Source organism: Anomalospiza imberbis, chromosome 13 (assembly GCF_031753505.1).
Source record: "Anomalospiza imberbis isolate Cuckoo-Finch-1a 21T00152 chromosome 13, ASM3175350v1, whole genome shotgun sequence".
Taxonomy (NCBI): Eukaryota; Metazoa; Chordata; class Aves; order Passeriformes; family Viduidae; genus Anomalospiza; species Anomalospiza imberbis.
The window spans coordinates 16607892-16624773 of NC_089693.1; the positions used below are offsets into that span (position 1 = coordinate 16607892).

Here is a 16882-nt window from a genome sequence, read left to right on the forward strand (position 1 = left end):
GAAAAAGAAAAAGAAAAAGACCTCAAGCATGCAGGAGTTCTGCACCTTTGTGTTTCCTATTTCCCCTGGCACTGAAGCAAGTGCTTCAGCCACTCACCGCCTGGTGACAGGACAGATTGATTACACTAATTGTATGACAACGACTTGAGCAAGGTAGGCATCAAGTCATTAGTTGAAGCAGGAATTCAATGCCGAGATCCCAAAATGTCCTTTGCCCTTGCTGCACTGATACCTTATCTGCTTCAGAAAGGATTCAATAGCTGAATTGCTGAGGGCTGGAGCTCTCAGGAACATTCCTGATCAAAACACAATTACCTGGCAACTTGATTCTGTGGGCTTGTGAAACCGACCATGGAAAGAAAAGGTAAAAGAAGATGCTGACGGTGCTGCAACCTCACCCAGGTTGTTCAAGTGTTGATACTGTAGGTCTGTGTAGAGAGCCCTGCCTCCAGTGGCTTTTAGCTGCTGCTCAGCAGCTGATCTTGTTTTCCTCAACACAAACTTACACTGGCTTTGGGAATCCAAATGCACCTGTTGTAAAAGACCTCATTCTCCTTCCGAACACAGGGCTCATTAAAAGATTCGTTTGTGCAAATATGAGTGCTGTCAAAATGGTCCATTGAACTGATCTTGTACCAAGGAGCTGCAATAGAGTTCAGGGTGTACTGTGTGCACAGACTGTTACCCATTTAGGGACCAGGTAGAGTGAAAAACACTTCCACCTGAAGTTTATGGCCTGAAAGCCGTATAGGACAGCCTTGATTTGGTAACAGCCTAATCCTTTATCCTAAAGGCAAACTAGCTCTTCTTCTCCCTCCTGTCAAGATCTCAGTTTGATGTGTTAAACAGCAAAACAAGGCACAAAAGCATGATAGTAACACCAAGCAAGGCAGTGCTTTTAAGCATTCTTAAAAAAAAAAAAAAAAAAACAAACCCAAACAACATAAAAGTCAACCTAAAACTTTATTTAGTAGAAAACTTTCAGAAGACAATTTGTTTGAATATTTGAAGCACTACACTGACAACATACTCATTAAAGACAATTCCCGTTCTCCTAAGGTATAATCTCGTTTCATACTGCACCCTTTATTTGTTGCTTTCATCCTGACAGAGAGGCTGTACAGATCTTCTTCCGCAATGCCATCAAAAAAGAAGTCCTCATTGAAGATGGGATTTCTGCTTCTCTTTATAACTGTGCTTTTCTGTTTCTGTGTTTTCCCTGGCACCAGGGAGAAGGAGATACAGCAGTTTATGGTTTTGGCCTCTACAGAATCATCATATAAACCCTCTGCACTGATCAGGCGGATCCGCAGCCTTTCGTTCTCTGAGCAGTATTCAGCTGACAGCCTCAACACGCCTCCCTTGTCCATAACCACAGTACTCTCTCCCACCAGTCTCTCCCGACTGCAGGTCAGGTCCACTGGAAAGATGGGAGAACAGGAGGTGCTAAAGCTCTGTATGCCAAGCAGCCCCTCAGAGGCCCTCCTGATGGCACTGGGGCTGTTATCAGTGGAGCTGCTCTCCTCTGTAGAGAGAGAATTGTTCCTGGGCATAATGTATTTGCTCTTGTCTTTCAGTGCTCTGCAGAGCAATCCCTCTTGACTTTGTGCCTTGATCAGGGAGCAGGGTCTGGGAGGTGACCTGCTGAGAAGCGGAGAACTGAATGGAGAGGAATCACTGGAAGAGGCAGTGTCACTGTCACAGGCACCTTGCCTGTGCAGAGAGAGATGCTTGGGCGGCAGTCTCACAGAAGCAAAGCTGATAGCAATGGGATTAGACATGCTCCCTTTGCCACTGAAGGTGTTAGCTCTGGATCGAGACAGCTTCAGGCTGGGCAGAGCAGCACGTGGATCACCATGGAAGATGGACTCCTTCCTCCTGGTGTGGGGACTCTCCAGCAAAGTGCAGAAGCCATAGGAAGTGGGGGCTCTGGGAAAGTGGGGCAGGGAGAGTGCTGCTTGGGACTGTGGGTCTGCATTGGTGCTTTCTTCCTCCAGGGCAGAGATCTCCTCTTCAATGCTTTCCACCTGAATGAGATGTGGGCAAGAGCTGGGGCTATAATCAGAAGCAAGAGCTGCATCCACTGAACTGTGATCCTGGTGGAAGCCACTGCCCTTAATGGAGCCAGAGCTGGTCAGCCTGGGGGGAATGCAGAATTCAGGGATTCTGTCAGGAGTGATCACATTTGGAAAAGCAGCAGCCCTCAGTCGGGCTTTTTCTGGCAGATTTTGGCCTTGTGGCAGTCCCAGGAAGGAAGAGCTGGGGAGGCTTCCATTTTCATGTGATGCTCTGATCTTTTCCAACAACCACATCACTGTAGCTGGGCAGGAAGTCCTCAAAGGGGAAAAGTTTGAAGGAGAAATCCACCTGCAGACACACAGAGGAAAAGGTACATGAACATCCTTTTTGGACACACTGCAGCCAAGCAAGGCACAAAGGGTGCCACTCAAGGCAGGACTAGCACAAGCCCATACTCAAAACATCCCCTGCCCAGTGCACTACTTCTAGCGAAGTCAATTGGTGCAAGAACAGAACTAAACCACTAAAGGGAGAAAACAGCATCGACTCACTACTGGAGTCCCTCTCGCATAATCCCTACCGTGTTTTTCCCTTAGCAGAGAACGTACCTTGACAAGTGCAAGCCTTATTCTTTCCAGCAGCCCCGGCTTGCAGCTACCCGGGCTCGTTCTCAGCAGCTGCGATCCGGACCAGCAGCCCGCCCCGAGCCTTTTGTAGCCGTGCCGGGCGCCTCCCAGTCGCGCGTCCGGCCGGGGGAAGGGCGGGGGCTGCCACCGCGCCTCCTGCTCTCATGCGGAGGGTGGAGCAGGGAAGGCGGCGCCGCAGCTGCCCTGCAGGGCACTCTGCTGGGCACCGGGGCCGTGCCCGGAGCAACGGGGAGGGACTTGCTAAAGGGGCCTCTCATGGGAAAGCGCTTTTTGACCGTCTCCTTTTCGCCGCCGCAGATCAGCGGATGTTCCCGGCGCCTGGCACTCGCCTGCGAGCGCGGGGGGACGGGGCTGCCCGGCCCCAGCCCCTCGCCCTTCCCCTGCGTCCAGTTTCTGCTTGATTAGTATCTACTTACAGAGGCGTCCCGAGGTGTTTCGAGATAACTAACAAACCCAGGACAAAAGCAACATTGTTTTGGGGATTCTTTTCTTCTGGAGATCCTGGCAGCTTTCCAGCGTTAGAGCAGTAGGAAGTGGGAATTGCGGTTTTCAAGCTCATTTGTAAAGAACTTTGCTGCCCTTCTACATCTGAATGTGTGTCCACCCCCTCGTTACTCACAAAGAACACGAGACTACGGAACGCTGACACAGCGTTCTTATCGCTGATACTGAGCAGTAACCGAAATGGGAATGCAGGTGCAGTGAGGAGAAAGACAAGGCACGAATGCTTTGGCAAGTCACCTTGAAAAGCAGCATAGCAAAAACCCAGGCCCGCGTGACGCTTAACAGACCCTGCTCAAAGCCAGGTGGGGTCCATGAACTTCCTCACCAACGCAGCAGAGCCTGAACGGACCTCTGCAAACTCTGTAATTGTTCTGCAAGCTGCAAGGAGGAATCTTTAATGCAAAGCCAGGAAGGCCTGCCAAACTGGTTGCCTAAATGTTCATCTGAAGCCTATAACACAGGGATAGTAGACAAATCATATTCTTCCCTCTTCCGATGAAGAGCTAAAGTGCATATTTACTGAGTGCTTGAAATAGACGAGATGTGCTCAGAGAAAACAAATCCCGTGGGCAACAGAGGCAGGGAACATTTTGAACCTGCTGAAAGATTTAGCTAGGTACACACGTGTTCTGGGTGTAAACCCTGTCTCACTCCTGTTTGTTTTATACCAGTTAGGCTTCATTAGCATAACAATATCCTGGTGATTAAAATCTGAGAAAATTTTTTTTGTCGTGCTTTGTAAAAAGGTTCAGGACACCCCAAATATCCCAGTGACATTTCAGATGTAGGAGCTCGTGTAGTTTACTTAGATTAATTTACTTGATTGTGGGTGTGCTTCAAATAATCTCCTATCTAATTTAGAGGCTTCTGGAGACGGTTAGTGCTTTTCCAGCCAATGAGACTTTACAGCAGAGTAGTAAGAGGAGTTCCTGGAGATGCTGGGATGCTTTCTTTTAGCTGTTATCCATTCAGAACAGGCAATACTGTACCATGTATCATGCCTTACAGACCATGTCGTTTCCAAAGAGTAAGTGATCTTGTTCTGTGTGCTATGCACCTCCGCCTTTAATAGCAAAGAAAAAATTAGTTCTAAACATGAAGAAAAATTAAGGAAATTCCACTTTTTAGTGGAAACCTTATTGCCTTCAGTAACAGATCACAGAAGTTGCTCATATACAGCAGTCATGGCAACCAGCCTCAGGTGTACTAAGTTCACAGCTGGCATCGGGCAGTGATGAAATAAAATAGCTACCCTGTTATAGGTACGTGATTTCTCATGAGTCTCTTTAACGTCAGAGAAAAGAGTTAGGGCTTCTCCAGAGATGATCAGAGTCTCATGATCACAGTTGCCTGTCTCCCTCCAGTGACTGTAAAGAGGAAGCAGGTGCCTTTCACGGGGTGGTGGATCCTCCCCTTCCTATGAAAGCCTGTGCTTTTATAGATATTTAACAGATTGCTCATGTGCTGGGAGTTCAGCAACACTTAAGCACTTGTAGCTGCCCCGTGGAAATAGGCACTCAAATGTGTATATATAGCTTCCTGTGTTCAGAACAGATTCTTTCCTTGATTAGCTTCAGAGCATAATTAAAATATGCTGCCAAGAAGACTTCCTGTTGTTATAAAAATGTGGCTACAATAATCCACTTTTAAACCGGATATAATTCGTGGCAAGTCTTTATTACAATTCCTGTACCAACAACAGGTGAAACCCTGGGATCTCAGCAGGGGCTGTAAAAAAATGGAATTTCCTACCAACACAGGAGGAAGTTGGGAATTTTCCTTCGTGTGTTACTGATATGATTTATCTCCTGCCGCTCGGACTTCACTGGGCTCAGGAAAGGTCCGTCCGCGCCTCATCACCTCTGGCTGCGGTCCCGGGCAGCCCCTGGCGGGGAATACATCAGAGCCCAAAACATGGTTGGAGCTGACTGGCTCAAGGACCTGGAACTGCAAGGAGAACCCTTTCAGTGGTTTACAGGGGAGAGAGAGAATGTGCACCAGGGGAGGGGAAAACACTCCCTGCCGGTCAAAATGACGGGAAAGATAAAAACAAAAAAACCCCTCTGGTTCTGCTCTGAAAGGGGGAGATGTGAATGCCAGTCCTGGATGAGAGAGCACATAACAGCTCACTATTCTTAAAGCAACAGCAGTGGCTGTGCATTATATTACCTAAAATATTCCAAATTTCCACAAGCTTTTGTGAGAATAGAGAACCCAGTTCCTAAAGCATGCAGTGGTATCTCAGCTGTAGCTTCTTGAAAGAAGACTTCAATCAACTGAGAGGCACTTAGATACATTTGTTAGAGATTGGTATCATGAACAAACACAGCACATTGTATAGTGCATTAATTCCTTCCTGTCACTTCGACACATGTCAAAGATACCTATTAGCAGACTGCTCACCATTTCTGGCCTAAATCAATGGCAAATCATTCTGCATTACTTTCATAGTAATACAATGAAGTAACAGAGGTTCAGCAGAACTAATCTGACAACCCGACCTTTCTGTTTTTGTATCACAGAATAGCTTATATTTTATCTCATCAGCAAAGACAAGGTTCTGCATAGCTTTATAAGAAATGTCCATGCTCCTTTAAATGAACAAATGAGCAGATGCCCAAGTGCTGGCAGCAAGAGCTCAGGAGTTGCAGGGCCCTTCAGGCACTTGGGGACTTTATGCCAAGTATCTCAAGTACCTTGTGTCACAGCAGTGTGAACTGTAAAAACCTAAAAGCATGAACTGAAGAATTCATTCTTGATAGCATATTACATAGTCCTCTTATAAGAAGCTGAGAGTTGCCATGCAAAAATCCAAGGAAGGTATGCTGTTCCTAATTCCACTCAGCCGGTTTCCCAAAGAAGCTAAATTTCTACAGATAGATAAGCAGGATAAAAATTCAACAGCAAAGTGGAGCAGATTCCCCAGAACCAGAGGGTTTACTAGACAGCCTGGGCAGTTTAGATATGTTGATGGAAAGGATCCTAAAGAAGACTGGAACTAGTTTGCAGGAAGAAGACAAAAGAAAGTGGGATTATTTAATTAAAAAATACAATAGGCAGAAAGACTGCTTGCTTCTGGGAAAAAAAGAGCAGGGATTTTTGAGTTGTGTTACACAGCTCCAACTTGGAAGGCACACGTGACTCTCAGCCAAGGCCTGGCAAACTGCTGCCTTTCAGTGACTTGCAGTGATTAATCTTAAACTTCAGAGGAGAAAAGGGCTCAGGTACTCAAAAGGAGGCTGCTGGTACCCCTGTTATGGCCACCATTGTGAAGCATCAAAGTGTCTGATCTTCCTCCAGGGAATCAATATTACCAATAGAGCTAAAGGATGTCCAGTCAGGAAGATAACTTTGTAGCTGGACATATGCTCACTGAGAGGCCAGCCATAAGGTCACAGCCAAGTCACACAGATGCAGACACAAAGAATGGAAGTTTAATTTCCTCTAAAAGATTCACACACCATAGAATACTCTGCAAGTGCCTTTAATTCAGATTCTTGAAGCCATGGCAGTTGCAGAGGTGCACAGTTTGCAGCAAGACAGAAGAAACACATATCCAAGGGACTACTGCATAAACTGCATTGTTAGTGGATGTTTCATTTAAATCTTATAGGGCTAAACATGATGAAAACCTAAAAATTCCCACGACATTTCCCTCAGTTGCAGCTCTGTATTACAGACTGTGTTTCTTTCAAGAATTCTGCAATCTGGTGAAAGCAGAACTGCCTCTAGACTGTCTTGTTCAGGTGACTCTTCTGTTGTGGAAGAATAACTTATTCCAGTGTCAAACAACTCAATTTCAGGGCAGGCCTCTCCTACTAGGCCAGGTAACTGTATTTTAAGATTCTCAGGAAAAAAAGTCCACCAAACTGATTAGGTCTTCTCCCAGAGATGTACTGTGTTACAGCAATAATGAGCTCCACGCATGTCATGGCTTTGTAGAGTTACTGTGCTGTGGTTTATAGCAGGATACATCCCCAATAATGAAATATGAGAATTACCACTAGTATTTTCCTCAGAGTAAAAATAGAAATTAAATCAGGCAGTACAACTTTATAATTTATAGACCAGACAGTTTTAATTCAAAGGGACCTACAACAATCATCTAAGTCCAACTGCCAGACCAATCCAAGGCTCCTCAAAAGTTAAAAGTGTGTTATTAAAGGCCTTGTCCCAATGCCTCTTAACACACTGACAGGCTTGGGGAATTGATCACCTGTCTAGAAAACCTGTTCCAGTGTCTGAACACCCTCTTGGTAAAGAAATGCTTCCTAACATCCAGTCTGAACCCATCCTGACGCAGCTTTGAACCACTGCCACACATCCAGTCACTGGATCTGGATCCCAGGAGAAGAGTTCAGCACCTCCCTCTCTGCATCCCCTCATCAGGAAGCTGTAGAGAGCAATTAGATCGCCCGTCAGCCTCCTTTTCTTCAAGCCAGGCAAACACAGTGTCCTCAGCTGCTCCTCAGCCACATTCATTTCACATTCCCTGCTTAGACACAAAAGCATAAATAAGCACTTCATGCAACCATCTCTATTCTGGTAGCCTCAATAGAAGAATATTTTCTGCAGTTTGGTCCCATGCCTAATGTAGTCTAATTGGATGGTCATTCTCATGTAACCTAAATTAATTCATTCCATATAAAGTTACATTGACACCTGCAAAATGAATCACACACACAGAGAGAAAAACTATTCTTTCCATCTTCTTTGTGCTCTAAGTAAATTTAAATATGAAAGACAAAAGCTACAAATAATTTTTATTTTCAAATAAAAATGAGCCTTTATAAAAAGAAACAAAACAAAAAAGTCTCCACAAACCTTCAAATCAGTAAGGATCACTTCTATCAAGGTTAAAGAGAAAAAGAAGAAAACAGTGCCAGGACTGTGTATTAGGAAACTAAATCTATGTTTGTCCATGCAAAGAATGTATTTTTTACATCCATTTCAAAAAGTCAAATTAGAGACAAAGCTATGGATCTATGCATACATAATTTTATGCCTCAAAGGAAGACTATATGCAAATGGATAATTATCTACTACTATCACCTTAACCAGGTATTACAATGTCAGTAGTTATTCTTTGGAAGAATAACTCCTAGGATTTCCCTGCTTGCCAGCCATCTTCCTTCAAGACAAAAGCCTAAAGCTGTGAAGTTAGACACCACATGGTGTGCCCCATGATTTGCACAAATAATATTGAGTATTTCCTCAACAACTGTGCCATATAATACTCCTGTAGTCATGCAGAAACTTGTAAAACATGGTAGGGATTTCCAAAAGTATGGCAGGATTCACCTATGACTGCAAAACACTTACTGGCAGGTTTTATTAAACAAGCAGTTCTTAATAACCTTCCTCCCTGTCCAGTCACACCCACAGGAGTCCTTCTCCAAAGAGCACAGATCCAAAGCAACCTTAAACTGAAAAAGAGAGGAAGGATCTCTCTGTAATGCTCCTGAAATCCATGCTTTCAGGATTTCCTGGCTGGCTGCAGTGTGTCCTGCACCTACAGGATGTATGAAGATAAAGGCACCAGATGACGTGTCTGGGTTGGAGCAGCAATGTGCTGGTACACACAGGGCTCATGAGAAGGAACAAGGCAGCAAGCCAAGGACGCTTCAAAAGAGATAATTCACCTCATCAAAACATGCTGGGTCTTGACTGGGAGCATTTAACACTTCAAAAACAGGTGTGTTGGCAAACATCACTTCCCATCATTTTCCATGCCATGAGCTACAAAGACTGAGATGTCACTGCAGGAGGAGAGTTGCTAAGCTCTGCCCTAACAGCAAGTGCAGCTGTCTGCAGGCCATGCAGTCATACTGTGATGGGTTGTGAGAGCCCATCAGCAGAACCCAGCTCCAAGGAGTTGTGTGTGGGGACTGTTGTTCCTCCCTTGGCCCCAGCCCATTCCCAGTGGCGGGCAGATCAAGAACTAGGTTGAGGAATTCTGCCTGCTACTCCAGGCAGCTTGACCTAGTCATTGCAAATTAAATATTAAAAAAGAAAACTCACCAATAACTGAAGGGTTATTTTTTCCTATGGAGAGTCAAATTTAGTTGAACATTTCCTCTACCTGAAGGTGGCACAGCACACTGGTGGAACTGGCCACAATATCTTGATGGGGAGGACATGTAGTCATCAGAGTTATACCTTTAAGTGGAATACATTTCAGAGTAGTCTCACTAACCAGCAGCATCTCATTAAGAAATAGGTGTTGCTTTTGGTACACTGAAGTTCAACCTTCAAAGCAAAGCTCAAAGCTAGACTCTTCACCCTTAGGCTGTCCTCAGCATTTCTGTGTACAAAAGGACAGTTCTTTTTCTAGAATTTCCACATCTCTAGATTGTGGCTTTCTGTCCCCTAGGGTGTGTTTCTGCAGGAGTATTTTCAGAAATGAGATAGCGTTCCACTTGTCCTTTCCATTTACAAAACAGGGCCTGCTATGGCTCTGACCCTGCAAAGCTTTGCACAGATGATTTATGATTACCTCCCTTATCTGAGATCTCCTAATGCCCAAAAAATATTTGGAGAACAACAATCCCTTGGACTATCACTGGTGGGGGGGGAATCCATTAATTAACCTGATACTGGTAAGAGGAATCTGACTCCAGGAATCAATGTGAAGAGCCCTGCAGATTTCAGGCAGCTTTGGGAAAAGACTCAGGATTTTGTGGAAGTGCTGGTTTTGGTCTTTGGGAGCAGAAAGGATGAGAACAGACAGTGACAGTTGTGTTATCATGAGGAAATGGATTGTCTGAAATTTCATTTAAAGGAAAATTAGAAGGAAAGTCACAGGATACTATAATTATATCCAGGGAAAAAGCAGCAGCTCTGGGGTATGCTGTGGATCACACCCCAGAATTCCCACATTAAACATCTGCTATTAATGGTTTACAACCAGAGATGTGTAGCAAATTAGGTTAAAAGTGCTTGGAGAACAACGCTGGCTCACAGCAGCAAGCAAGAAGAGTAGCAGAAATGCAAGGATTTTCCTTGACAAAATTACTTCCAACTCAGGAATCATTAGGCATGAGAAAAACTGTTTAACTACTGCTATTAAACACAGAGTTTAAACATATGGCCAGATATTATTGTACAAAGAAAAATAATTTGCAGCTATTGCTGTCACACACATTCCCATTGGAAAAGCAGAAATAGGCTCATGTGACTATAACAGATTCTCTAGCACTTGGTAAAAATTGTTTCATGGTGAGGAACTTGCTTAAGTGGGGAGGACAAAATTAAATCCTTTATTGTTTGGCTTCCTCATCCTTTCATTCCCTGAAGCAAGCCTGAAGTTTGAATCCTGCCTCAGCCTCCCTCTCCAACCCCCAGGGCCAGCAGGCTCCTGCTGCAGAAGGCAATGTGGAACACATGGCACTTGTGTCATGGGAACCTCCTCCAGCCCAAATGTTTAAAACAGGCTGCAATTCACGTGTAGTGCATGTTTCACTGGAGGCTTCACACACCCAAAAGAAGGACCCAATACTTCAGCTGTTAAGACACTTGTGGGGTTTTTTGCTACCTAAGTGTGTAAGGTAGAAGACGTTTTCCTCTGTTTCCTGGCACTTACAAGTATCTTCCACCATTATTTTGTCTCAATTAAAACAACAAATACAGTGAAAGCTCTGGAAAACACTTCTTCTAGCACCAGTCTTAGAAGGAGCTGCATAGACAGGTCATTGAGAAGAAAGGAGGGACATGAGGGGAGGATACCTTTTCCAGACTGTACTTTTGGGAAGCACAGCTCTCTTCCTTCAGTAAGCAATTAGTAGTGTGCTTAATTGCTTGCTGGGCAGCACCATCCTCAGAGCTGAGTGTGAAACCAGCCAGGTGATCCAGCAGGTTCTGTATCTTCCTCCTACATTAATAAATTATAAACTTCCTGGGCAGCAGTCTTTTTCAGTCCCTGGCATTAATTTATTATGCAGATGATCAGCTGAGGGCAGGGACCAGCCTCTCTCCTGTGTCTCTGGGGCAAAACCCACCTGAAAGCTGCTGTTTCACAGAGAAAATCCCATCTCTGGCCTCCAGACTGAGATTGCTCTTCTACTCTGTGCCACAGCAGTGTCTGCCCCATCAGCACTCTCAGACAGTAGGGCCAGGGTCAGAAAGCCATCAACTTGTCCCTGCTGCTTTTAATTAAGCAGAACTCTTCAGCAAACTGCAGGCTAGCAAATGGCCCAGGCACTAATAAGCCAAATACTCTGGCTTTGATTATTCCCAATATTGAGCTCCATGGCAGCAGCAACCTCACTCTGTGCTGTTTGCTCTTAATTGCTATTTACTGTGATCAGTGGAAATTGGGAAGAACAACTGATCTTAACTAATTAAAAGATTATACTTGCCAAGTTACTGCTCAGCAGCTTTCTTGAAGCAATGAAGACTGTGATTCATTCAGCCCCCCAGATACTTAGCCCACATTGTCCATTCAAAGATCAGCTCTTTCAGACAGACTAAAAGTCATCAACAGCAGCCTAACTTCACCTGTCAACAATTTACTCTCTTCTAAGAAGACAATTCAGATCGCTTCTGCTTGTGGTTAGATCTAAGTCAAAGCCCCTGAGAAGTTGTGAGGAACCTTAGTGACTGAAGGAAACTTGCAAAATAAGCTACAGGTTTGCAGATTTCTCTTCTCGTTTTTGAAGTATTGCCCTGGCAACAGGGAGCTGCTATGACACTTACATGGATAGAAGCCCTTCAAGGATGGTTTCAGAGGTATGATCTTATTGGTACTATGCAGGAGTACATTTCACTCACTGAAAGGCATGCCAGACAAGGGAAAAGAAGCACTCTTGGGCTTGTGCTATTATACTGAATGCTTTAATTTTAAATATTTTTTCAAAATGCCTTCAGTGTACTGCCCAGTGAAATTCTGGAAAAGCATTTCCTCCATCAGTTTAAGTTAGTAGAACATGTCCTCCAGGCAAAGAAATCCTTTGTGGTTTATCTGTACAATAAGATAGCATTAAAAGAAAGAATTAACTGAGGATTACTATCAGTGAATGGCTGACAATAAGAGGGAACATTGATCTGATCACAGAAAATGCAAACAAATTATGCCTTGTGGGGGTCATCAGTGAAAAACAGCATTAAAATAAATCATCAGGTCTCTGTAGAGAAAGCAGCTGGGAATGGGCTCATGCTTCCTCCTCTCAGTCATGCTGGCTTCACCTCTGTGTAATCCTGCTGACTTCAGACTTTCACTGCGCAACTGAGAAGAGAATCACCTGCCAAATAGACAGCACGCTCCCTCTGACCCAGCCCAGCAACTGTGACTCCAGAGTTACCCACATTAGTCCTTCTATCCATCTGAACATTACCCACATTAGTCCTTCTATCCATCTGAACACTCCTTTCACTGGAGCGCTTGAGATCCACACCATGTAACACCAGTGCTTTAAGAGAGCTCCTTTATGAGGAAATGAAAAGGGCTGTGCACAAACCTGATCCTCCCAAGCACAGGTGTGAGCAGGCACACACAGTATGTGAGAGGAGGCCCAGGAGCAGACCCACAACTGCTCTGTGTGATCCTCAGAGCCGTGAGCTGCATCTCACCTGACAAATCCATCAGGGTTACTTGTACTGAGCCATGAACCAGACATGCCATCATTTCCCCACTATTTCTGGCATCTATAGCCAGTTTCTCTAGACAGTGATGAGTCAAGAGGACAGCATTTCAAAACCAAAAGGATATCACAACTCACTGCTCTTAGTTACACTCATTTCTCTCCTCTATAAAGATACCAATTTCCTGAGCCAAAACTATTTCTCTCACTTTCCCATTGTCTTTGCTCCCCTTCTCTGCCCAAATTATGATCTCACCCCTCACTATTTGGTAGCTGGCTTGCAGATTGTTAGATTGCAATTAGATGTACATGTATGGTACCACCTGCTACATGCTTTTTATTTATTTCTGGCTCTGAAACAGCTGTTGCTTTCCATTTTTGCAAATTGAGAGTAAAAGAGAAGAGGGGTTTTTTTTCAGATGATTTAATTTTCTGCAGGATATCAGGGCATGTAACAAACTCAAAAGAAAACCTAACCAGTATTTTACATAAGTTATGTCAGTGAAGCAGTAGACATGTAATGAGTTTACTTAGAGTGCCCAAAATTATTCAGGCCCATGACCACATCTGTTTGTCTCCAGGTGTTTTATTGAACCTCCTGATTTTAACAATATTCACAAAGCAAACCAGGGAATTGGAAATTTTATAGCCCAAAAAAATAGAAAAAGAAATCATAAAGCAATCAATACATCAAAAATCTGCCAAAAGGCGAGATGGTAAGATCTCACTGCTCAGTCTTGAATACCTCATTTAAAAGTGAGGGAAATAAAAGATATACACTACATGATTTTTCAACTCACTGACTCTAAGTCAATCTTTGACTTTATCAATGATGGGGCATAACTTTCTCAAAAGCATTGATGTGTGTGAGCTTAATTGTAACATCTTTTGACAAGTCAGCTGTAGAAATGCAGATAAAAATCCCAGCTTTTACTACTTGATGACGTGAAAACCCCAGTTCTGAGTTATCCTAGGGGAAGTAAACCTGCTATTGCAGAAGCACAGAACTGGCCATGCTCCCTGAAATGATGGCTCCTTCCTCCTGGGGAAACACTCCCCAGTACACAGGTTTGCTTGAGGTTTTGAACAGGGGTCTAATAGAGTACAATTATATTTTGTATCCCAGTATTAAAATCCTCACAAAAACTTGAGAGCTGTTCACTGTTAACATGATTCCAATTAGTGAGTATAAACAAAATGCACCTTACCTCGTGGATTTTGTTTGGGATTATTTTCCCTCTAACATTTCTACATGAAAAACCCCAGAACTGGTGATTAGCATAGCTCCCCTCTTGGAAGGGCTGTAGGTCAACAATGGGTAGGAGGATACTATTCCCTCATTGAATTGCTTAGCAGAAGCAGTGTCTAAGCACACAAAAAACATCTGCAAAACCTGTCCAAAAGCCAAAAAGGGATTTTGAGTTGTGAGATTGGTAGACCCTGTTGCCGCATGGCCAAGTTTCCTGAAGCAGCACAAATTTCATTGCAAAACTATAAAGTTGTAACTGACTCCTTACACAGTCAAAAATGCATAGAAAATCTAATGTTATGCTCTCCCTTTTCTTCCCCCACTCCTTGTCGAATATATTTGCTGTTTCCAACTGTAACGAGTTTATAGCTGTTTTCCCAGCACTCACTGCTCTTGCACACCTCCAGTCTCATGCACCTGGGAAACATCTTGTGATGGGCTGGACTGTACCTGTACTAAAATACTGGAGCTCTCCCTTGCAGTGGGACAAGCTGGCTGGCACAGGGGGGAGGTTTGCACATCTGGTGGGCTCTAAGCTGATTGGGATTTCTGCTGTCCTTCAATAAGACCTAAGCATAGCAGCTCAATGAAAAGTGCTTACAGCTGTTTTCAGGAAGGGAAAGCACAGCAGACCTAAGTGTGCAGTGACAGAGTTCAAAATGTACTTACACTCAGTGATGGGAATAAACACTCAGCAGGGTCTCTTGAAATGAGATTTTAAAAAGCATCTGAATTATGTGACTTGCACTTGTAAAAGCTCAGGTGCTTTTACAGTTCTGCACTCCTTAAGTCTAGCTACACAGGCAATTCCATGCTGTCCTGAATTCAGCCCCTTGGCTGTTCAGTTCTCACTAAAATATACAGCAAAACATGTAGTGATTTCAGGCACACACCATTTCCCCAGCTACATCTGGTCAATCAGCCAGCTCTCTCCAGCCCCTTTCCCAACTTACAGTCAGGACACACTTCACCCCAGCTCCTCCATCTGAGTATTGCAATGTGAACATCGGTACTTCATGAAAAGACACCAAAACATCCCTCACAAGCTACTGTCAATTCCAACCACTGACCAGGGTGTGCAGAAAGCCACCAAATCTTCAGCCCTTAGGCCTTGCCCTCCTTGCTATCTGAGCAGCATAACCTTTGAGACTTAAGGGGTCAGCTGTATGTCTGCATGGGGCTCTGGTAACTGGAGATTCCAAGGGACCAGCCCTGTCAAAGCCTTTTCTTTACCCCTAAAATGACAAGTTTTACAGGCTTAGTCTTTTCCTTAAATTCAAGTAAGAAAGCCAGTTCATGGAACATCACAGACCTGAGCTGAAATTAAAGATTTATTCATCATGACTAAACAATTTATGTTCATCACTTCAGTTTCCTTTAATTCTGGTGCAATACAACAAGATGCCATCTTGAAATTCAATTTCCCCACTAACATGAGTCCTTCATGTACCCAGAAGTGCCTTCATTTTCTTCAAGCACTTAGTCACTATGGCATTTTCATTTTGCTTTCACTGGAAGAAGCATTTTTTCCCCATCTTGATTTAGCTTGAAATCTGACTTACGGCTTTCTCAGATAAGTGAAAAGTGAGTCCCAGTGGAGGCCTGATAGATCCTGGGTGTGTAGAATGAAGCAATAAGCATTGAAGATGGCTGCAGTGGGGACACACTACCTATCTTACAAACAGGAAAGCAACAGTGAGCCCAGCCACCGGCAGGCTGCATCCTGGATTGACCCCTTGTTACATGTCATTGTTAGTTTTCTGACACTCCTTGAAACACTCACTTAAGACCTGTGCATATGCCCCCCTGTCTGAGGGTGGCATTATCTCAGTACCTGGTAATCATTTTCCCTGTACCCTGCAGTGCCTCAACACAAAAGCACTATGGTAATGCAAGACCCTGGCTGCTCTTATTAGCTCACAACAGATGCAAACCCAGCTTTGGAGACCTTTCAGCTGAGCAAATGGACATCTGCCTTACCAAAGTGCAAAGCTTAAAAAGAGAGGGAAACAAGGCTGAACATCAAGTGTAATTAAATATAACTCATGATTTTATCTTGTAAATAACACAAAAAGGCTGCTCTACTTACAGCTAACAGGCTCTATTACTTGAAGAGACTGAGTTCTCAAGGAAAGCCCTATCAGCTTGCTTCTGTAGTTACTCTCAAAGTGGTAAAGCAAGTACCAACCTCTGTCTTCTGGGGAGTTTTCTTGGCCAGTCCTATATGAGGCCAGTATCTGCCTCACAGGAGGGAGATATAACCACTGCAAGTATATTCAAGAGATGCTGCCCAAACATGTCCAATTCCCAGGGTGTGAGGGACATCCCTTTTACTCTCTCCTAGGCAAAGGAGCAGCTGTCCCTTCTGCTGTGTGTTTGGGGCACACACATCTCTTGTTACCACCGTGGCACAGATGACTCCACATTGTAGCTGCAGCAAGCACAGCCTTTCCCTCCTCCTCCCTGTGTTTGAACAACAGAAGTGCACAAAACTGCATTAACTTAGCAAGACTGTGGAAGATAAGAGTATCATAACATTTACAAAATGGATTCCAGGTTCCTAAACCTGTACATGAAGTGCAGTTATAAATCCTTTTCTCATCTGTTACTCCTGGGCTGCAGTCAACAATGATGAAAAAGTTCTGTTTAGGCAGGCAAGAAGCAGAAAAATCTCTCACATTTTTCCTAACTCATTACTTAAGTCTCTTGTCAAATAAGAGACTTAGGAAAGAAGTGTTTTTTTTTTTTTTCCTTTCTACTTCCTTCCTACCCCCAAACATACATGATACACAAGAAGTTCCTGTCCTGTTTGCTAAGGAATGCTTGAGATATCTGCAAAGCTTGCATGCCAGCTTCTGAGGGCAAAGGCTGGCACTGACAGGGGC

At 44.0% G+C, this 16882-nt stretch overlaps 1 protein-coding gene across 7 annotated transcripts in view; it reads right to left on the minus strand.

Annotated features, from left to right (window-relative positions):
• Positions 1-944: 944 nt before the first annotated feature.
• Positions 945-16882, minus strand: part of LOC137482055 (C2 calcium-dependent domain-containing protein 4C-like) — a 29555-nt gene continuing 13617 nt past the window's right edge. For 4 of the 7 annotated variants that reach the window (XM_068204214.1, XM_068204213.1, XM_068204219.1 and 1 more), the window contains one exon: positions 945-2367. In XM_068204214.1, the coding sequence (XP_068060315.1) occupies positions 1014-2367 (1354 nt within the window). In that variant the 3' untranslated portion in view covers positions 945-1013. Of the gene's footprint in view, positions 2368-8812; positions 8930-9191; positions 9330-11864; positions 11939-16882 lie in introns of those variants that run through there. The other 3 variants (XM_068204217.1, XM_068204216.1, XM_068204218.1) reach the window with 3 other exon arrangements.